The sequence below is a fragment of the Muntiacus reevesi genome, chromosome X (assembly GCF_963930625.1).
Source record: "Muntiacus reevesi chromosome X, mMunRee1.1, whole genome shotgun sequence".
Taxonomy (NCBI): Eukaryota; Metazoa; Chordata; class Mammalia; order Artiodactyla; family Cervidae; genus Muntiacus; species Muntiacus reevesi.
The window spans coordinates 101,091,065-101,113,110 of record NC_089271.1 but is presented as its reverse complement, the minus strand read 5'-3'; the positions used below and the strand labels follow the sequence as shown (position 1 = coordinate 101,113,110).

The 22,046-nt window shown below is 54.6% G+C and overlaps 1 protein-coding gene across 1 annotated transcript; it reads right to left on the bottom strand.

The window, feature by feature from the left end:
• Window positions 1-507: 507 nt before the first annotated feature.
• LOC136154624 (melanoma-associated antigen 10-like) lies at window positions 508-1,158 on the bottom strand. The gene has a single exon (XM_065916827.1). It carries the CDS (start codon window positions 1,156-1,158, stop codon window positions 508-510), a length of 651 nt encoding a protein of 216 aa, XP_065772899.1.
• Window positions 1,159-22,046: the final 20,888 nt, after the last annotated feature.

Below are 22,046 nucleotides of genomic sequence, written 5' to 3'. Positions count from 1 at the left end.
TTCATGTTTTCAAAACAGTTCTAAATTCTATTCCATTGTATTCTGCTCAAGACCACAAAAAAAATGGAAAACTTCCCAATCTTTTACGAAACAGCAAAACTCAAGTTTTTGAACTGGGTAACAACAAATACACTCGGTCAATATCATTCACAAAGCCAATGAAGCTTCTTCAGCCTTCTATGAAACCAAGCTTTGAAAAATTTCTAAAGAAAAAAGAGACGAATCCCCAGGTCATCACAGAGAACAGGAACCAAAACATGCTACACACTGGTTCCCCAACTGGCCCGGGCCCTCTCTTCTCAGAAGGCTGACTACGGCCTCTTCAATCACAGAAGGAAGGATCAATCTGGCTGCTGCTCTGGCTCAGGCCCCCTATTCCTCCTCCCTCGAATCCTCTGCAGGCATGAATGGGAATGTCCTCAAACCCCTTTCGTTAACCCTGAGCATAAATGCCATGACGTGCCACTTGCTGGTCTCCACATAGGCCCGGGGACCCCACAGGAACTCTTAGCGAGCAGGGTGGCTGTCAGGCACCTGCTGGTACCTCAAGTATCCCTCCTGCACCCACAGTTGAGTCAGCAGCTCCCTGGGCTCCCCAAAGACACAGTGCTCCCTCCCAACATACACCCCCATCCTGCTGAGTGCTCCCCAGACCGCCTCCTCAGGGGCCGGGTCTCCAAACCACATGATCATGCTGACGACCAGCACCAAGAAGCCAGCCTTGGGCAGGCCCTCCCCATCGCTCAGCATCTCATCACAGGTGAGGCCCAGGGTGGGGACCAAGATATAGGTGTGCTCTGCTGGGTCCACCTCCTTCACATCCACGCCAAAGACCAGCTTCAGGCACTCTGAAACTTCTCTGAAAACCATCAGGAAGTGCCCCTGGTTATCCCTGAGGACCGTATCCAGTATTTCCGCCTGGGAGGTCAGCTCCTTGGCTCGATACTTGAGGAGCAGGAACTTCATCAGGTTAGCCATCATCCTATCCAGAATTTCTTGGGGCAAGGCCTCCACATTAGCGGAAGAGGATGCTAGGGCATAGGAGGCCAAGTGGCATGCGGACTCCCCCACCTCAGCCTCCAAGAGTGGCACCTCGACAGGGCCTTGGGCCTCGCCTGGGTACTGAAGGTCTTCCTCGGGTTTGCTGCGCTCACTCATCTCAACCACGAGCACAATGCCTGAGGTCAAACAAGACACGGAAGTGAGGCAGAGGTACAGATGGGGACCAAGGGCCTCGGGGAGAGAGGAGCTGTGAGCAACCTGGGCTAAGAAACACATCCTGGATGGGCCGACACAGGCCACTTACAGCTCTCCCCTTGAGGGGTGCTCTCAGTCCTCACAGGAGCGCTCCTCCTGGGAGGCCAGTCCCCTGGCTACCCGAAGGAGGAAGGGAGGTGGCTCCCCAGGCTGCAGTCAACACAGCCCGAGTTTTCTGGGTCCAATAAATTGGAAGGAATTGAGGTCTTCTGGGGCCCCCCACTTTTCTTGGATAGGGAGCCTCGGGTTCACTTCAGGTCACCCTCTCACCTTGACTCCTGATACTGCCTGGACCTCCTCTGCTGTCTGAACTCAGGACACAGGCTTCAGACCTTGGCCTTCGCTTCCTGGTTCCTGGAGCTCCTGTGAGAGAAATGGAAGTGACATCTAAGGGTAGTACTGTGCCACAGCCCTGGGCCTTCTGTGCTGGGAGGAGGGTGTGGACCCTGGGAGTACAGCAGGTTGTGTGGTGGGTCCCTTGTAGTTCTCACCTTTCCCCGGGCATGGGCTGCGCCGTCCCCTTTGGGGGAGAAGAAGGAAACTCAAAACAAGACACGGAGTAAACCAGATCTGATAGAGTCACGTGCACCCCAATGTTCATTGCAGCAGTATTTATAATAGCCAAGACATGGAAGCAACCTAGATGCCCATCAGCAGATGAATGGATAAGGAAGCTGTGGTACATATACACCATGGAATATTACTCAGATGTTAAAAAGAATTCATTTGAATCAGTTCTACTGAGATGGAAGAAACTGGAGCCCATTATACAGAGTGAAGTAAGCCAGAAAGATAAAGAACATTACAGCATACTAACACATATATATGGAATTTAGGAAGATGGAAATGATAACCCTATATGCAAAACAGAAAAAGAGACACAGATGTACGGAACAGACTTTTGGACTCTGTGGGAGAAGGCGAGGGTGCGATGTTTTGAGAGAACAGCATGTATATTATCTATAGTGAATCAGATCACCAGCCCAGGTGGGATGCATTAGACAAGTGATCGGGCCTGATGCACTGGGAAGACCCAGAGGAATCTGGTGGAGATGGAAGGGGGAGGGGGGATGGGGATGGGGAATACATGTAACTCCATCGCTGATTCATGTCAATGTATGACAAGATCCACTGCAATGTTGTGAAGTAATTAGCCTCCAACTAATAAAAATAAATGAAAAAAAAATAAAAAATAAAACTCAACATTCAAAAAACAAAACAAAATAATAATAAAGTAACATGACCAGTATTAAAATATATGACCAGTATTAAAAACACACACACACTCAAAAAACAAGACACAAGCCTGAGCAGAAAGTGCTGTGGGGCCCCACATGCAGCTGCACCTGCCCAGGTCCTCGCGAGGGTCCTAGGCTGCGGAGATGCTTGGTCCTCAGCTCCTCCTCACATCCTGCCTGGTCTCCCAGCACTGACCACAGGGGCGGGGGTCTGCTCAGCCCAACCTCGGAGTTGGGGAGTCCAGCCTCTGCCAACCTGAAGCCTCTACCCTCCGCCCGGAAAACGTCACCTAACGAGATCCCTAAGCCAGCGGTCAAGAAAATGCTCACCCCACTCTGGGCCCTGCAAGACCCTCTTGCAAGGACCAAGATCCCTCCAGGTTGGGATCGAACCGCCTCAATCCTTCCTCGCATGGAGCCTGGACTCCAGGCAGGACTCGCCTTTGTCGCGTCCGCCATTTTGAGACCCCACCGCTTTCACAAGGCCTCCAGTCGCTCTGAGACCCGCATGTAAGAAAGTCAGACAGACCTAGTGTGCTCTTCTCACCCCAAGGGCTCCCAGGACCGACTACAGGGAAGGGGATCTGTGGGGTTCCATCGATCCTCACTCAGGGTGCCCACAGTCCTCCTTCAGGAACCTCACCTTGCCTCCACGCACGAGTTGGATTCTCGCGTCTCCGCAACTTAAGCCCCGCCCCTTATACCAGGAACCCAGTCTCTTGAAGACCCGGATGTCAGGAAGACAGCTCACGACTGTGGCACTCATCCTGACCCCACAGTTGCCATGCACTGACACCAGAGTCGGGCTTCTCTGAGGTCTCCTCTGATTAGGGGTTCAGGGTCCTCTAGACCCTTTTCAGGGTCCTCAAGGTCTTCAACCCTGCAGGGTCTGGGAATCGGCCCCCCTGTGGCCCCGCCCCATATGCGAGGTCCCCAGTCAGAGACCCAATGTCAGGAAGTGAGCCCATGCACTTTGGGCTCATTGTATCCCAGGTCCAACAAGGACCAACAGCAACTCCAGGCTATTCTGAGGTCTCCTCTGATTAGGGTCCAGGGTCCCCTCAGTAGCCCCTCTGGGTCCTCAAATTGAAACCCAGGAGGAGCTGAGCTTCTTCCCTCTGCTCACCTGAGGCTACACCCCCTTTCCCATGTCCCCAGTTTCTCTGAGACCCAGATGTCAGGAAATGCAGCATGTGCTCATCTACCCTCTGTGCTCCCTGAGACTTGATGTGAGGGTCCGGCCTCTGGTCAACACAAGGGGCATGCCCAGATCTGCCAGGGCTCAAGATGAGGTTCCTGAGGGAGGATGTAGGAACCCCACAGATCCCTGACCCTGCTGTCAGCCCTGGGCCACCTTGGTGATGGAATGAGCACTTGGCAGCCTCTTCTGAAAACTGCATCTGTGTCTCAGAGATATTAGGCAATTGTTAGGAGGGGCAGGGTCTCAGATGGACAGTGAGAAAGATCTTCTTTCTTTTGAGAGTCAAGGTGAGGACACTGAGGAAGGACTGAGGAGACCCTGGACCCCAGAGCAGAGTGGGCTATGGGCGGACATATGGTGGATGAACATATGCTGCATTTCCTGACTGGGTCTGAGAGAGACTGGGGACCTGGTATGGGGGCTGCCTTCCTAATATCCGGATTTCAGACTGCTGTCCTAGTATAGAGAGCAGAGTTACTGACAACTGCATCTCAGAAAGACTGGGGTCCTTGTGTGAGGGTTGGGGCATTAGAAGGGGGGAGGAGAGAATCTGAAGTCATACCTGGAGAAAAGGTGAGGTCCCTGAGGGAAGCCTGAAGGGACCCTAAGTGAAAACTCTAGGGATCCCAAGATAAGAGTGTTAGAACCCCACAGATGCCTGCCACTGCCATTGGCCCTGGGAGCCCTCGGGGTGAGAAGAGCACACTATGTCTGTCCTGAGTTCCTGACATCCAGCTCTGTGATACAGGGGACCTGGTGTGAGGAGCAGGGACTACAGTGGGGAGACAACAGAGCCTAGTTCCTCCTGGAAGTCAAGGTGAGGACCCTGAGGGAGGAGTGAGGGTAGCCAGATCTCAGAACAGAGGGAACCCTGGTAGTCCCTGAGCAGGATGACCTCGTGCCACATTGCCTGACAACTCTGGCAGAGAGACTGGGGACCTCTTGAAAGCAGGGGAAACTCCAAATATCAGACTGGACAACTGCAGGACGTGTCTGGAGTCTAGGCTGCATGCAAGGAAAAACTAAGGCGGTTAGACCCGAACAGGGAGGGATCATGGCCCTTGCAAGAGGGTCTTGGAGGGCGCAGAGTGGGGTGAGCAGTTTCTTGACCGCTGGCTTAGGGACCTCGGGTGGTGAGGTTTTTCAGGCAGAGGGTGAAGGATTCAGGTCGGCAGAGCCTGGACTCCTCAACCCCAATGAAGGAGTGAGCAGACCCCCGCCCCTGTGGTCAGTGCTGGGAAGCCAGGCAGGACGTGAAGAGGAGCTGAGCACTGAACATCTCCCTAGCCTGGACCCCGCAGTAGACCCTAGGCAGGTGCGGCCGCATGTGGGGTCCCTCAGCACTTTCTGTTCTGTCTCGGGTCTTATTCTGAGTTTCCCTGCAGGCCCCCAGAGGGGATGGACCTGGTTGTTCCAGGGGAAATGTAAGCACTACAAGGGAGCCCTGAGGGGACCTCTCACTACACAACTGTGGGGACCTCACAGTGTACACCCCTCGTACCGTCAGAGAATGCTCACGGCTGTGCCACAGGATACCACTGAGGTGCCCCCTCCATTTCTCTCACAGGAACTGCAGGAATCAGGAGGCGATGGCAGACGTCTGAGGCCCATGTCCTGAGGTCAGAGAGCAGAGGAGGTCCAGGAAATGCCAGGAGTCAAGGTGATGAGGGTGCCCTGAGTGGACAACAAGGGCTGCCCATCCCAGAACAGAGGGGACCCCAGAAGGACCTATTCTCCTTACCTTGCAAGTCCTAGAAATCTCGAGCTGTGCTGACTACACCCTGGGGAGCCACCTCACTTCATTCTTCAGGTAGCCAAGGGACTGGCCGCTCCAGAGGCATGCCCCTGTGAGGTATCAGAGCACTTTTCAAGAGGAGACATGCAAGTGGCCTGTGGCTGCCCAGGGTGTGGTTCTCAGGTGAGGCTGTTCACAGCCCATCTATCCGCCATCCAGGCCCTTGGTCCTCATCTGTCCCATTTGCCCCCATGCCTCACTCCTTCCTCACTCTGTAGTTTGATCCCATGTTCGTGGTCAAGATGACTGAGCTGAGCAAGCTCAAGGAAGACCTTCAGGACCCAGGTGAGGTCAGGGCCCTGTGGAGGTGCAGCTCTTTGGGCCTGAGGTTGGGGAGGGTGCATCCCCCTCAGCCTCCTCCCCCAGAGTCTCCTGCTCCGCCCTTGTGGAGGCCTTGCCCCCGGACGCTCTGAAGGAGATGGTGGCGAACTTGATGAAGTTCTTGTTCCTGTAGTATCTGGCCAAACATCTGACATCCCAGGCGGAAATGCTGAAGAAGGTCCTCAGGGATGACCAGGAGCACATCCTGGTGGCCTTCAGTCAAGCTTCAGAGTGCATACAGGTGGTCGAAGGCATGAAGATAAAGTAGTTCGACCCCAGGGAGAACATCTACATCATGATCCCTACCCTCGGCCTCACCTGCGATGTGATGCTGAGCAGTGGGAAGAGCCTGCACAAGGCTGGCCTCCTGGTGCTGGTCCTCAGCCTAATCATGCAGAATGAAGATTTGGCCCCTGAGGAAGCAGTCTTGGGAACACTCAGCAGGATGGGGGTGTGTGTTGGGAGTAACCACTGTGTCTTTAGGTAGCCCAGGGAGCTGCTGACCCAAGTGTGGGTGCGGGAGGGATTCCTTGGATACAAGCAGGTGCCTGACAGCCACCCTGTTCCCTGAGTTCCTGTGGGGTCCCCTGACCTATGTAGAGACCAGCAAGTGGCAAGTCTTGGTGTCTGTGCCCAGCGTCAAACAGAGGGCTTTGAGGGCCTCCCCACTCCTGTCTGCAGAGGCTGCGAGGGAGGAGGAATAGGGGGCCTGAGCCAGAGCAGCAGCCAGGGTAATCCTTCCCTCTGGGACTGAAGAGGGAGTAGGCCAAGCAGCCCTCTATGAAGACCATCTTCTGGGAAGGAGAGTCGCCAGGGCTCATTCTGATCCCTGGGGTCTCTCTCGGTGGTAAATGAGCCAGGACTCACCAGGGACTGTCCTTTTAGTGGAAGGCAGCCACAGGCCTGCCCGTTGGAAGGGGAGGGGTGGAGCCAGGGGCATGGTTCTCAACCTGTCCAGGGCTTGGCGCCCGGAAACAAGGCGCGTGGCAGCAGATGGAAGCGTTTGCAGGCAACCTGAAACACACTTCTCTATACTTTCAGACAGGAGACAAGCTGGGGATCACATCTCTGTCCCCAGACCCCCTCTCCCACATGGGGCCAGGGCTGCCCCTCCACATCACCTCTGTGACATCATGAAACAAGTAAGGAAGCAGACTACCTAATTGGCTGCCTGGTCCACCACCCAGATTCTAGAATTTCCAGACAGTATTTATTGGCCACTACCACCCTGCCCTGAGGCCCTTCTGCCCTGATCATTCACAGGTTGGGTAGAAATGCTCTTGGACTACACTAGCTCCATGGATAGTCAGAGTTCCACTGAGGCACGTGCAGCCCAACTCACCCCATTCACTGATGGAGAGCCCGCAGCAGGGCACCCTCCTTATGTCACCCAGATCCAAATGTGGATTCAGAGGAGGCTTTGGAGAAGTGGCGGGACCAACCCAAGAGCCCAGATCCTGGCGCCCAAGACACCCCGCCCCACAGGACCTGAACCCATCAACAGCCAATGAGGAAGAGAACAATGCGGTCCATGTGCTGTCCTTCCCCAGGAAGCTCTGGATGAGTTTGGAGGATGCAGCCTTCACGTCAGTGCACTCGAATGATGAGGGAGACATGGTGGTAATTGAGGCAGATCGCTTCCAGACGGAGGTCCTCCAGCAGATAGGCTCGGACAGGATCTTCAGGATATCACCAAAATTTCATCCACGAACTGAACCTGCATGGGTTCAGTAAAATCCACCATTCATGTCGCTCTGCAGGGAAGAAGAGGATGACGGTAATGTAGAAAGCCATTCTGGGGAGACTGGACTAGACAAGCCAAGTCCTGGATGGATTTCAATTTCCAGGAGAACTTTTTTCTCGTGAGAGGGTGGTTAAGGGAAGAGGAGAAAGCAGGCCTTGTCGTCTTCCACGAATCCCTTTAGACAGGATCCACAGGGGTGACACCAGACCCTGAGAGGCCACTTGATTTCAGGGAGTGCCTATAACAACTGCCAGGAATGAGAAGACCTTGTTTCCATAGTCAGGCAAGGTCGGGACAGTGGTGGGAAGAAGGGCGGTGAGGAAAAGCTATTCTCCCCCACGATGGCTAAAGTGATTCATTTCCTTTCAGATCTATCACTACTCCAAGTTCCAGACAGACAAACCTCTCCTCCTACAGAACATCTAGACGAAATGCGACCCCAGAAGAACTGCTCAGCCTGTCACCGGCACATCAGCGACCCCAAAGAGAAAGTAGCAAGCAGTGGTGCCCAGATGCGCTCCTCGATTCCATCATTAGTACACTGGAGAGGCTGACAAGCAGGTCCAGAAGGGACCTCAACTGTTCACGGAACCCCCAGACAGCGCTCATTTGTGCTCTGTGGCCTTTGGTTTATGGGCAGTGGAGCACGTGGGCCCAGGTCAAGCCATCTCCTCAGCGAGCAGGGCTGCGCCAGTGGAGAAGGTCCGTCCAGCAATATCATATCTGTAACCTCGGTCACTGCTGGAAGGGATGGTGCAGGGGAACTGCCCCAGAGCTCCCCAAGGTACCCAGATTATGGTTCAGCGATGACTTTGTACAACACCTATGATTCCATCGTGAGGGGAGCCTTTTCAGTTGTGGATCCAAACGAGGCCCCTGAGGCATAGGAGGAGCAGGAATTGTCCTTGGATTACAAGTGTTTCTTCTGTGAGGAGTTTAAGGATAAGCCCAAACCTGACCTGCCAGATCCCCAGGGACACTCAAAAGCACTCTTTTGTAATCAAAAATCTAGTTTTGGCTCTAATAAAATACACCAAAATTTCACAGGAGTAAATAAAGAAGCAAATGAGAACTGCTAGTCTGTGTTCTTTCTGTCTGTCCATGCTATTCACATGCCACTGGCTGAGCGAGATGAGGCTGGAGGCCCATGACCCAGGCAGGCCTCAGTCTGGTCCCCACGTCCCTTTTCACCTGAAGCAGCAACATTTCACATGGTCTGCCAAGAATGTGGCTCCCGAGTCATTCGCTGAGGCCATCCCAGGATGGGTGGGTCCCTGGGCCTTGCCTGCCGCATAGCAGAAGACCCAGTCCGGCTCCTGACCATGGAGGTGTCATCTTCCATGAGTCCTGCACCCTGAATCAGAAGGGGCTCCTCCTGTGTCCCCAGTGATGCCACAAGTTGCTGAGCAGCAGCTGAGCATCGCCAGGTCCCAAACTAGGGGCTTCCCCAAGAGCCTCACTGGAAAGCAGGGTCACCCCAACCGCCAAGGGCCTTGCAAACACGTTGCCCCAAACCTAAAAACAAATGCAAGATTTCCACATGGTGAACACCAGTCAGTGTTGCTCTGCCCTCACAGCTTTATTTAGAATCCAGGCACCACACCCAACACACAGTCCCTGGTCCAGACATCAGCCCCTTAGAGGATGCTCCTGGTGACTCAAAAGGGGGTGGTCACAGACGGCTGGCTCTTTCCATCTGCCTCCACGCTGTTCACTGACAGGAGGGTGGCAACACAGAGGACCCGTCCATCATGTGCAGTCTGCAGGGAAGTCAGGAAGGAGGGCTAGACAGGTGGAGAGAGGCACGTGGTGAGTTCCAAGACAAAGGGCCCTGAAATCCTAGGAGCACTGAGGAGGGAGGGCGGGTCCCTGGGAGGGCTTGTCCCCCTGGCTTTGCAGCCCAGTGCGGGTTCTGGTCGTTCCTCAGCACAGACAGGTACATTCCTGTGCTTGACTCCCCCCTGGCTCCCACTCCACCCCTCATCTCCAGGCCCCATCACTTCCAACTCTGCAGATCCCCCATGTTACCACAGGCCTGCTGAGTGCAGATCTGTGCTAGCCAATCTGGACTTGGCCCTGCGGCTGCCCTAGACGGCCCTGCCAGGTGTCTTCCTCATGTGTTTGCGAGGCACCTTCCTCCCAGCCCTTCCTACTCCACTGTCAGCAGATGCCCCGGCCGCTCCCCAGGGCCTACAGAAAGAACGAGGAAGAGCAGGGATGACTGGGATGGGTGTTCTCCCTATCCTCACCAGGGTCTGGGATGGCACCAGGCAGGGATCACAGAATTCAAACTTCAAATAGCCCACTAGGTTACTGTCACACCTTTCCGCGGCTGAGGAGGTGCTGAGGAGGTGCCAAGGGATACAGAGATAGCCCATGACTGCAGGGGATCTGACCACAGGCGCCTCCATCCTCACTTCTATCCTTGTACCTGGAGAGGGGTCCCTGTTTACTGGAGGCGGGGAGAGGCAGAGGAGCAAAGCCAAAGGCCTGAACCTCAGCACGGTCTCAGCATTTCACAGAGCTTCAATTTCCACATGGCTATAAGGATGGGGACAAGGTCCCAGTGGAACCCAGCCCAGAGCCTCCCGGGCCTTTCCATCCCGAGCACAGCAGAGCCACAGTTCCCACAGCCCTCATGAGAGCCAACGTCAGCCAACATCTCAACCCCGGCTTCTGGCCTCCTGAAACAACACAGTTCGTAATCTGAGTCACCCAGCCCATGTGACCCTGATGCGACTGCCAGCAAATGAAACCAAAGAGTCACCCCTGTCCAGACAACCCTACCCAGGGGCAAGTGGGGAGTGGGAGGCTGTGAATTCTACACTCCCAGCACCTCGGGCACACTAGTCCACCTGTGCACAACTTCATGCGTCTGTTTATAGCTCCCAGTTTCGGGGGTCCCACAAGTTACTGACTCGTCCCTCCTGATGGAAGGGAATGGAAAACTCATTGCCAATACAGCCACTCAAATTGACCACACACTCACTGCCTGAAGAGCCATGCAGGTTGAAGCCCGGAGCACAGGGCACACACCCAAGGTGCTAACAGACACCAGCACACATCTTTCCACAAAGGCTCCCCCATGTCCATTCCCCAACCACAGGCAAGGGCGCCATGTCCTCACACACTGTCTGGCCCCGGACATCAGCATCATCATCCCACTGAATCTCTGTCCACCTGATGGGTGACAAAGTGTCACCATCATCCCTGGGTCTGGGTGAGTTTCCAGGGAGCCCAGCTGGCCCCTGGGGTTTGGCCATTGCTATGTCTTCTACTGGGGTATGTGACTGGATCCCAGGCTTGCCCGGTATCCGCCACTCAGTATCTCAGCCAACCCAACCTCCTCCTTCTGGTCACCACCGAAGCTCAACTGTGTGGGTCTGATGTCTGAGCAAGAAGGGGCTGCAGGCACTCCTACCTCTGGAAGCAGAGGGTGCCTGTTTGGTGGCCAGGGAAGAAAACACTCTTCTGCCTGCTTGTCTGGGCAACCTCACTTGCAGGAGGGCCAGGGAAACAGGAAGAAAATCCCCTGTGACCAGAGAGCAATGTTGGACAACAAGCCAACACTTTCCTTCTCGGCAGGGTCCTCAGACCCCAGGGATCCAGGAGGGCGAAACGGATGTGAAACACATGTGCAGGTTTCTTCAGGGTGGGTTCTGCTAATCACAGCAACTGACCTGTCTTCAGGATTGGGATACGGACCGCACGATGCCTCAGCATGCATCCTCCAGGAATGATGGTGATTTATAGCCCAGGAAAACCCACAAGGAACAAGAGAAAATGACTCCTCCCCTCACACTGCCACTCTGGAAGCATCTGGGGGCCGTCACAGTGAGTGGGCTGCCCTCCATGGCCTCGTGATTGGGCCCCACCAGGAGGGGAACCGCGGATAACCCACTGAGTCCTGCAGGGTCAGGGCCTGCCTGGTGGGGGCGGCTTGCAGGGATCAGGTGGGGCTTGCGTGAAGTCACAGTCTGGGGGCGGGGCAGGAGGCTAGAAAGAGATCGAGGACTCCTTGGCATGTGTCCCAGGGCATTGCTGGGACAAACACCTGGAAGGAAAGTGGGTGGGGACTCTGACCATGGAAGGGACTGGAAGTGTGGCTTGGCCTTCTGGCAGGCGCTCCTTGTCCCAGAGCCTGGAAACCCCCGCCGAAGGTAAGGTCAGCACATGAGGCACGTCCCGCCTTCCTGCAAGCGGAGCTAGTCCCAGGTGCTTTGGGATGGCCGGGCTGTATTCACTAGGCAGGACAGTGTTCTGCCACCGGGGCCGGAGACTGTTGACAGGTGACAGCGCCGACTGGTCTTAGACCTGTCGCGTCCACAAACACTGAACCCCCTGATTTTCGGTGTGTATGGCTTCCTATACTCACGTAGGCACAAAGGCACGCAGTTATGTAGGCACTCATGTTGGCACAAACACACATTCTCCTGCCAGCCCTGTCCCTCAGGAGACAAAATAGGATCGGCCATGCTCTAAGGCGCATGGATATAGGGCTGGGAGGAGCCTCCAGACCGGCTGGCTAGAGCGGGACCTGCAGGAAGACCAGAAAGTGAGCAGTCAGGTGGAAGAGAGGGGAGGAGGTGGAAGAAGCAGGGCCAGAAATCTGTGGCTGAAGTGTGGGAAACACCTGGGTGAGTAAGAGCTTCTGGAGAAGGAGGCAGGGCTGGGGGCAGGGCTGGGGTGGGGCCGGGCGGGGCTGGGCTGACAGGGATGGATCTGTGGGTACTAGGAATGCACGAAGGCTAGGCCTGCCCCACTCAATGGTGTAGGCCAGATTGTGCCCTTTTGAGTTTGCCATAGGGGTCCAGTCCGAGAAACTCGGCGAGAGTCAAAGTAACAGCGACTGCATCTGAGCTTCAGCATGGACCCCAGGGGCCAGGAAAGCGGGGAGAGGTGGGGCCTCTGGGCAGAATTCCGCATCTCTCCGCTGAAAGCCCAGGCCAACTCCCTTCCAAGCCACACTGGGGCTGCTGCCTACTGCTGACCAACAGACTTTATCTGGATTTTGTTTTTGCAGATGAGAAGGAAAATCCTCACTTTGTTTCCTACTACACCTGGGACCTGAGATGTCCCAGAGAAAGGCAGCTTCACCTTCAAAACTGTTTCCTGTCCTCTTCCTCTGGTCTGGGGGCTCTGCCCACCCAGGGCAGCCACCTGACTCTGCTCCTGACTGCTGCCCTCCCTGCTGTGTCCCTGCCTCACAAGTGCCTGATCAGAGGAAATGCTCCTCTTCCTGCCTCCAATGCTACCATCTGAGCTCAGACAGCATGGCCTGGGGCCAGTGCTGTCAGCCTAGGCCCCGCCCACCGGCCTGAACCCCCTCCTGTCTCTCCTCCTCCCACCGGTGTTTCACATACCATGGTTCTGTGTCACACCGCAAGCACATCTGTCCTCGTCAAGCCCGGATGGAAAGCACAGCCGAGCCCTCTCCTGTTTCAGCCCCAACGTGTCCATGGTGCCCTGGGGGGTTTCTAGTGATACTAGGTCTCCTTCCTTGTCGTCCAGCACTCTGGGTGGCTGTGCTGGCCATGCACTCTGCACAGAGCTCATCCAGGACCCAACACTTTCTCATGAGGTTCTGCCCCTGGACGACTGGCTCCTCTTGACCTGACCAGCTACTGTCCTCCTTCCAGGCAGGACCGTAACATCCCTTTCTCCGAACACCTGAGTGTCAGGTGCTCTCAGAGATCTGGGAGTTCTGTGGCACCCTGCGTCTTCCTGCAGCCTGCCTTTGCCCCCCTCTTCCTCCCAGGCTGTGGCTGCTGTGGACAAGACTGGACCCTCCCGAGCTTAGCCGAGTCCCAGGAAGGCAGGGTTGGTGTCTCACTGGTTCCAGTTACACAGGCACCAACACAACTGCTGCCGTGGGAATGTTGAGTCGGCAGAGCAGTGCTTTCCCTTCCCACATGCAGCCTGCTCTCTCCTTGCAGAAGCCTAACAGCCACAAGTTGAGGGGCAGAGGCTGCCTCCTGGATTTGAGTCCTCAGCATTCCCAGGAACTGAGCAGTCACCAGATACAACCTCATGCTGGCATCCTGATCCTCACCCCCAAGAGTGGTTCCCAGCAGCCTCCAGACACCCCAGAATCACGTGGTAGTGGTTTAAGATCATGAGGGAGGGACCTGTGAATGGTTGGTGGGCTACCGCTGTTCCCCCAAATCTTGGTTTTGAAGTAGACCTTGCCCAGTGAACTGAAGACCTTTGACATGTGGCCGCTGATAGGGCAACTGTGAGGACATGCTCCGTGACATTTCTCCACACTTGAGGCCCCGCCCCTTATATCACGTCTCCAGTGTCCCTAGACCATGTGCCCATGCAGCCAGCAGAATCACCTCGGGCTGAAAGCAGGTTCAGGATCTGTGGGGTTGCCTGTGTCCTCCCTCAAGGTCCTTATCTCGAGCCATGGCAGGTCTGGGGATGCCCCTTGTGTTGACCAGAGACAGGGCCCTCACACCAGGCCATCACTGCCCTGAGACTTCCAGGGGGAGTCTGCGGACATGACATCAGGACTCACAATCCTCAACCCTCTTCCTGCACTTCACTTTGACGCTCAGCAGGTCTGGATACAACAATTTTACCCCGACATGGCTCCCCTTGGAACAAGGCCCTCCCCAACCGGGACCCTTGAGAGGCAAGCAGGAGAAGGGGGCTCATTTCCCCAACCCTGCCGGGGTTTCCCAGTCCTGAGAGCATTGATGACCTGGATGTCCTGGTGTCCCAGACCACCCCTAAGGGTTCTACCTTGACTCTTGACACCTCTGTACTCCTTCACTCTGCTGACCTGAACATGGTCACCTGACCCAGGCCCTCACTTCTCCCCTCCCATCGGGATCAGTGACGTCATATCTGGACATCATGAGGCATGGTCCCCCAGGCCTGTTGGGACAGTGGCAAATGCATCCCCTAGGGACCCTCAATCTCCTCTGGCCCTCACCTCGAATCTGGGTAGGACGTGTGCACCTCCCTCTGCCCACCTTTGACTGTGCGCCAAAGACCAAGGCTCGGAATCCCTGAGTTCACTGAGGAAGTAAGGGGGCTTTGGGTCTCCGCATGACAGCCCAGACGGGGGCCCCCAGGAGCCCCAGTAGGGGTGGAGTTGTGTTCTATGGGGCCCTCTGTTCCAGGATGCCTGGAACCCTCGTCCTCTCTCAGGAGGGTGCCTCCTTAACACTTGAGAGAAGGCAGCAGTCCCAGCACAGATGCTGGACGGGGGGCTACTGCACCCATGACAGTCAAGGAGCACAGGTAAACACTCACCTTCTCTAGAGATGGGGACCTTCCCTCCCTTTCCCGAGGCTCAGAAGATGGCTGAGCACCTTGCTGCCCATTCACAGGCCTTGTATGTGAGTCTAGGCATGGACAAAACCCAGGCCATGGTGTCTCATCAGCCTCCCCTGCCAGTTTGTAAATCGATTCATCCCAGGGCCCTTCCTCATGACACTTCCCATGGAGTCCCAGGCCATTCCTCCTGTAGAGAACTGCCACTCCAGACCACCACCAAGCTTGCTCCTCACAGGCTAAGCCTTGTTTCTGTCATCCAGTAATCAGTCTCTTCCAGCCTCCCCACCTCTAGAGCCACCTGGCCTCTCCTCGTGTGACCCGGGCATGCCTGGGGCTCAAGACAGTTTGACTGTCCAGGGCCAGCCCATAAGGGCAATGCTCCCTCCCTCCACTCCTGTGTGACCTTAGGCTGCAGCATCTGCCCGGCCCAGGAAGACCCATGCTTAGCCACTTCACTCCCCAGACATCGGTCAAGAGCTACCAAGTACTGAGTGGGGGGAGTGACGTACCACATGGGCCTTTTGATGTCAGGCAGCCTTGACTTTGTGAATAAAAGGTGCCTTTTGTGACAAGCAGGTGACTTGAGATTGCAATCTGCACATCTTCGCTTTCTCTATAGCTTTACAGGTAAGCAGGCGCCACACATGCTGAGGTTTCTGGGAACGTGGTTTTTAAATAGCAGAATCTGTGTGTGATTCCAGGTGAGGAGGCATACGGAAGTCAAGACAAAAAAAACGAATGAAAACTTCTGAAAAGGTAAGGTGTTCACCAGGCAGCGAACCTTCATAAGGGGCAGTGTTTTGACTTGGAAGTGAGCAGCTTGGTCAGGCGTCATGGCAACTCAGTGCTAGGGCTGACAGAGGCCTGGCCTGCACCGCCCCATGTCCTTTCTCAGTGGCCTCCTCTGCCTGCACCAGACTGCCAACAAGGAGACCCAGCCTTTCGGTTCTGGTGGACTGGTGCACACGCTCTCCCCTCTTCTGACCTCGGAGCCCTTGTCTCTGCAGCACGACCCTGGAGGGCTCTTTGCTATGCTCCTCAGGACAAACATTCTTTTAAGAGAAAGCATGTTATAAAATGGACACCCCAGCAAGCAAAGGGTGCTGAGGTGTGACACCCTTGGAGCGCTCAGCTGAAAAGGGAAAAGAGAAACAAGAAAATGTCACCAGATGCAGGCCCTGCAATGAAGCCAAAGCTCGGGCCTGCTGTCCAGACACCAGTGAGTCCCCAAACTGAACACCCGCAGGCCTCGGACAGGGACCACAAGCTCCAGCCCTGTGCATTGCAGGACAGGAAGGGCTCTTTGTGGGCCCCCAACAAGGGGATGCTTAATTTCTCCTCATATGACAGGTGAGGAACCTGCTGGACAGTATCTCTGTTTCCATTGAGGCACTCCACCAGGCTCTTGTCAAGCCCTTGACTGGTCTTTTCAATGAGTGTGTGCAGAGCATCTGAGGGGCTTCCGTGAGTGTGTACAAGGTACCCACATTGTGCTGGAGGTGGACAGCCATATGTCCTGCCTTCTGAGCAAGCAGCTGCCTGAGGGGACTCAAATGCTCAGGCAGGCGCAGGATGGAGGCGCTGAAGACACGTGCTGGGAGGGAAATCTCTCGTATTTTCAGGCTCCTTATTGCCGTGCAGGGTTCTGACCCCAGGAACGCCTCTATCTGTCTGAATAGGGTGCATATGTGGGGTCCTCTAGGGGTGTACCTGAAGGCTGTGGGGATAATGGGAAGGAATGGCTGGAGATTATGAGAAAGAGGGGCTGCCTGAACAGCAATAGAAGGGGTTCAGGGCCTGAGCCATGATGGGCATCCAGATGGCACACAGAGGCACGAGCATGGCTGCTGGGAGCGGTCCAGGGAGCACGCTGAAAATCTGGGTGGGCACAGTGGTCAGGCCCACCACCACCACAGGAGGAGCCATCAGGTCAGGAAGCCAGGTGAAGCAGAGCCATGGGCCCTTGATGGGCAGGGCCACCTCCATCAGTACTGGGATTAGAGAAACTGGAGATTGTGTGCCCTTGGGCAGGCATCAGGATGCATCAAGTGGTTCAGGGCTTCTGTCCTGGACCAGCAGCAGGGGTGGCAAAGGTCCTGGCCAGGGGGTGGCGGGGGCGAGTTCCAGGTGGCCCATGGTTTCCTGGGCACCCTCAGGGCAGGGTTACAGGCTGTCCTGTGGATTCATGGTGCTGGGCACGGGAGGGATGTCCAGGGCTACTGGCCTGCTTTCTACCTGCTGAAATGCTGACTTAACGCCCCCTCTACTCTTGATCTTCCCAAGGAGGTGTGGGCTGTCTCTCTTAAAAAGGGGGCTGGAGCAGAACTGTAACGGGGTTCACCAAAGAGAGAGAGAATAGCAAAGTCTCAGTCTCAAATGGCTTACTCAAACAAGCACCATCCCGGCTAGGACTCTGGGTGGCCTCACCCAGCCATCCCCAGGACTCACGGAGAAAGCAGGACCCTGTCCCACAGGAGTCGGTGTCCCATCTTGCCCATCTTCAAGGCTCAGTAACTCATCACCTCTCAGCCTTGGTAAATGACAGAGCGGCCCAGGAGTATTCGCTGAAGGCCCAGAGTGGGGACTTGGCATTTGAAGCAGGCAGACTGCACAAGCTTCTCTGCTTTCTATGCAGGTGTCGACCCATGGCCTGCACTTCTTCGGCTGACCAACACTTCCCAGGAAAGGACCTGTGCTTCCTTACACTAAACTTCTTCTCCATAGCTATGGGAGTCAGGTGCTTAGTCAGTCAGTCATGTGCGACTCTTTGGGACCCCATGGACCGTAGCCCACCAGGCTCCTCTGTCTGTGGGGATTCTCCCAACAAGAACACTGGAGTGGGTTGCCATGCCCTCCTCCAGGAGATCTTCCAACCCAGGGATCGACTCCAGGTCTCCCGCCTTGCAGGCGGGTTCTTTCAGTTCTGAGCCGTGAGGGAGTCATGGGGACACACAAACCCCTCCCCCCACCTGCCTCCACCGTGGGCCCATTTGTACCCTGGAGGAGGACAGGAAGGTCCAGCATTTGAGCAGTGTCATCTCTTTCCCTGGTGTGACTGGGATCTAAGGGCCCACGGGTCAGTGGTACAGAGTGATTCCTGGCCCCCGGGTATCCTGACCTGATCCCTACTGTGCATTCAGTTCACCCCCGTCATCTCACACAGACATCCCCACCGGAGAAAGAGAGGGGCAGTGACTTCTTTGTGCTGAGAACGCTTAGGATCTCCCCCTCACAACTCCCCAGTGCAGCCTACAGCACTGGCAGCTCCGGCAGTCATGCCAGTTCCCAGTCCTGTCTTTACACAAAGCTTTCCCGGCAGGCCAACCAGGACCCCGGCAGCCCTGAGGTTGGCACCCACCCCACCCCCAGGGCCCAGCAGGTACTCCCATGCCTCTACCATGCTCAGGACACAGGCAGGTGGCTCCTGCATGAGCAGGGTGGTCAGGCAGAGGGAGGTGAGCACATCCTGGCATGCTTTGCTGAATCCATACAAGCTAAGCTGACGGAAAAAGCTCTTCATGCAGTCTGTCTCAAATACATTGTCTGAGCCCACCCTCTCCAAAATGTTCTCAAAGAGCTCCTCATTGATGCCTATGCAAGTGGCAACTTCCTCCCACCAGATAGACACAAAGCGGTGACAGTTGATGATGGACCACCACTTCCTGGGAATGGGGAGGGAGAGGTGGCTGCCCTCTCCCCCAGCCAGGGCAGCACACTGGGTGTGCAGCCTCTTGAGTAAAGGCTCTTAACTCAAAGCCTGGGAAGCGCTCTCTTCAAGCAGCAGCCTGAAGCTGTGGTGGCCTGTGGGCATGAGCTGGGCCAGGGCGACTGAAAGGTCCACATGGAGGGGCACAGCTCTTGAGCCAAGGACCAGAGGCCCTGTGTTTTGAAGAAAGGGAGCGCCCCGAGGCTGGGCATCCCATCCATCATGGCACCCTCCTTGTCCACAGCCCCACGGAGGGCCGTGCATCCTTTCTTCTTGGAATGGGGACAGGGCAATTGCCAGGAGCAGTCCAGGCTCACAAGGGTGCTAGGCCCTTCACCAAAGGCCTCTGCTTCTTCAGGTATGACATCACAAGGCAGTCATTAAGTGACCTAATAAAGGGCTGACTGCACCCAGGCTGGTCAGCATGTCAGCCTCCTGATCCACGCTCCTCATGGCAGTGAGCACCATGACACTTGTACATGGGCGTGAAGTCTCAGGCTGAGCACTCCTGCAAACCGGGCATGGCCTTCTGGTCCTGGAGCCCTGGAGCCAGGGAGACACGCACCGACAGGTGTGTGACCCTCAAAGTCAGCCCCTCCTCTGTGTTCATAGGTGTCTTGAGGGTTCGTCATGGCACCCTTGCACACAAGCACAGCCATGTCCAGGGTGGGGGTCCACGGTCAAGGGTACAGCCACCTGGCCCTCTGGGCACTGTCCCTAGATGGGCAGCCAGACCCCACACAGATCCGCTCTTGGCCCTGCCATCAGTCTGCAGGAGGCAAGGGTGGGTGCTGTGCAGGCGATGGGTAAAGTCTTGGGGACACAGAAGGACAGGCTGCCATTCTATGGGCTCAGCAGCCTGCTTATGTCCACCACCAGCCAGCCTTGCTCTGCACACTGTGGTCCCAGCAGGTGGGAAGGAGTGGTCACCCTGGGCCTTCATGCACAGTGTGGCTTCCTTTTCCATGACTGAGGTCCACAGGACCTCCATCTGGCTCTGTGTCCACGCCATGAGAGCTGCCATCCTGCTCTTTGGCCTGGTGCTCTAGCATCAAAGAGGTGGCCGTACACGGTGGCCCTCATGGGCATCCCACCCTACTAACGCCTTCCCCCACCCCAACACTGTTCCTGGGGTTGAGGATCGTCCCAGGGCTTTCAGAATCAGAAATGCCTCTGACCTTGTGGTGTCAGCCATCTGCAACCCAGGCACAAGGCCCAGTGGGTGAGAGAGAGGGCTCCAGGGAGGAGATGCCACGGCGGGCACCACAACTCTGCTGATCCAAAGCTGCCTGGCTCACCCAATTTGAGACTGCTTCCCCACATGTGTAATCCTAGGGGCACCTGCCCAGGGGGTCCTGAAAACTGGGAAGAGGTACAGGAGGTGGCGATGGTCCTGACACTTAAGACTGCCACGTGGTGATCTGAGGCGCATAAGCACTGATCTCCCGGTGGACCGAGGTTCCATGCTGGAAGCCTCCCGTCACCATTGAGCGGTGGGCTACCTTTTCGATTCTCGCAAACTGGGAGCTGAAACACCATCTGAATTAAATATTTCTAGACACAGCTCGGGTGAGCTAGATGGAATTGCCCAGTGTCTCCCATAGACAGAAGCCTTATTCAGTACCCTCACATGTGACCTAGGGATGCCTCATACCCCTGAAAAGGCAAGTTCCATTTTAGATTGTCTGGGACCCCGCAAACACTCTCGGGTGCCTCCTCAGCTATCAGGATTGTGGCAGGGTGCTCCCTGACAATGACTGAAACTCCAAGCTCCCCCTTTTACCTCCCTGTATGTTCTGGTTGCCCCTATATATTCTTGAGAGATGCTCCCCCACCCCTAATCCCCTTGGCTACCCATGGCAACTTGAGGTTCCCTTTTGTTCTGGCTGAGAGACCTCCCAGTGTCCTGGTCCAGAAAACTACTAGAGCTCGTCAATGAATTCAGTGAAGTTGCAGTATAAAAAATTAATATATAAAAATATATTTGCATTTCTGTACACTAACAGCATGTAGCAGAAAGAGACCTTCAGTGTATTAGCCATTTACCTTTATAATCCCATTTAACTGCTTCAAAAGTAATGAACTACTTAGAAATAAACCTATTTAAGGAGGCAAAAGACCTGTACTTGGGAAACTGTAAGATACTGACAAGTGAAATTGAAGACAGCACAACAAATGGAAAACTTTACCATGTTCTTTGATTGGAAGAATCAGTTTCCTAAGATGAATATACTACACAAGGCAATCTATAGATTCAAATTACCAATGGTATTTTGCGTAGAACTAGAAATTTGTATGGAAACATAAGAGCCCAAATAGCCAAGACTATCTTGGGAAAAAAGAACAGAGTTGGAGAGACTTCAGTGGTGGTCCAGTGGCTAAGACTCCATTCTCTCAATGTAGGGGGTCCAGGTTTGATCCCTGATCAGAGAACTAGATCTCACATGCAGCGACTAATAGTTAGCATGCTGCAACAGAGATTCACATGCCACAACTTAGAGTTCACATGCTGCGGCTGCTGCTATTGACCCTGCATGACAAATCTAGAAAGATCCCAGGTGCTGAAACTGAGGATTCTGAATGCTGCACCTGAGGATCCCACATGCCTCAATGAATATCAAAGATCCCATGTGCTGCAACATAGACCAGACACTGCCAAATAAAGTAAAAAGAAAAAAGAACTGAGCTGGAGGAACCAAGCTTCTTGACCTTAGACTACTGCGAAGCTATAGTAATCAAAACAGTATGGTACTCACACAAAAACAGTCATAAAGATCAATGAAATAGGATAGGAATCATAGAAACAAGCCTATGCACCTATGGTCAACTAATCTACATCAAAGGAGGCCAGAATACAGTATACAGTAGAGAAAATAGATTCTCTCCAGTAAGTGGTGCTGGGAAAACTGGACAGCTGCATGGAAAACAATGAAATTAGAACATTATCTAATACTCTATACAAAAACAAACTCAAAATGGATTTGAGACCTATGTGTAAGATGGAATATGGAAAACTTCTGGATGAAATCTTGGGCAGAACACGTTTTGACAGAAATCACAACAGCCTTGTTTTTGGATCCATCTCCTAAAGTAAAGGAAATGAAAGCAAAAATAACCAAATGGGCTTCCCAGGTGGGACTACTGGTAAAGAACTTGCTTGCCAACGCAGAAGACAGTAGAGATGAGAGCTCAGTCCCTGAGTTGAGAAGATACCCTGGAGAAGGGCATGGCATGTATTGCAGTATTCTTGCCTGGAGAGCTCCATGGCCAGTGAAGCCTGGTGGGCTGTAGTCCATAGGGTGGCAAAGAGTCAGGCACACCTTAAGCTACTTAGCATAGCACAGGGACCTAATTCAACCAAAAAGCTCCTGCACAGCAAAAGAAACCATTGAGAAAATGAGAATAACCAACTGAATGAGAGAAAATATTGCAAATGACTGATTTGGGGTTAATATCCAACATATATAAATAGCTCAAAAACACAGTGTCAGGAAAAA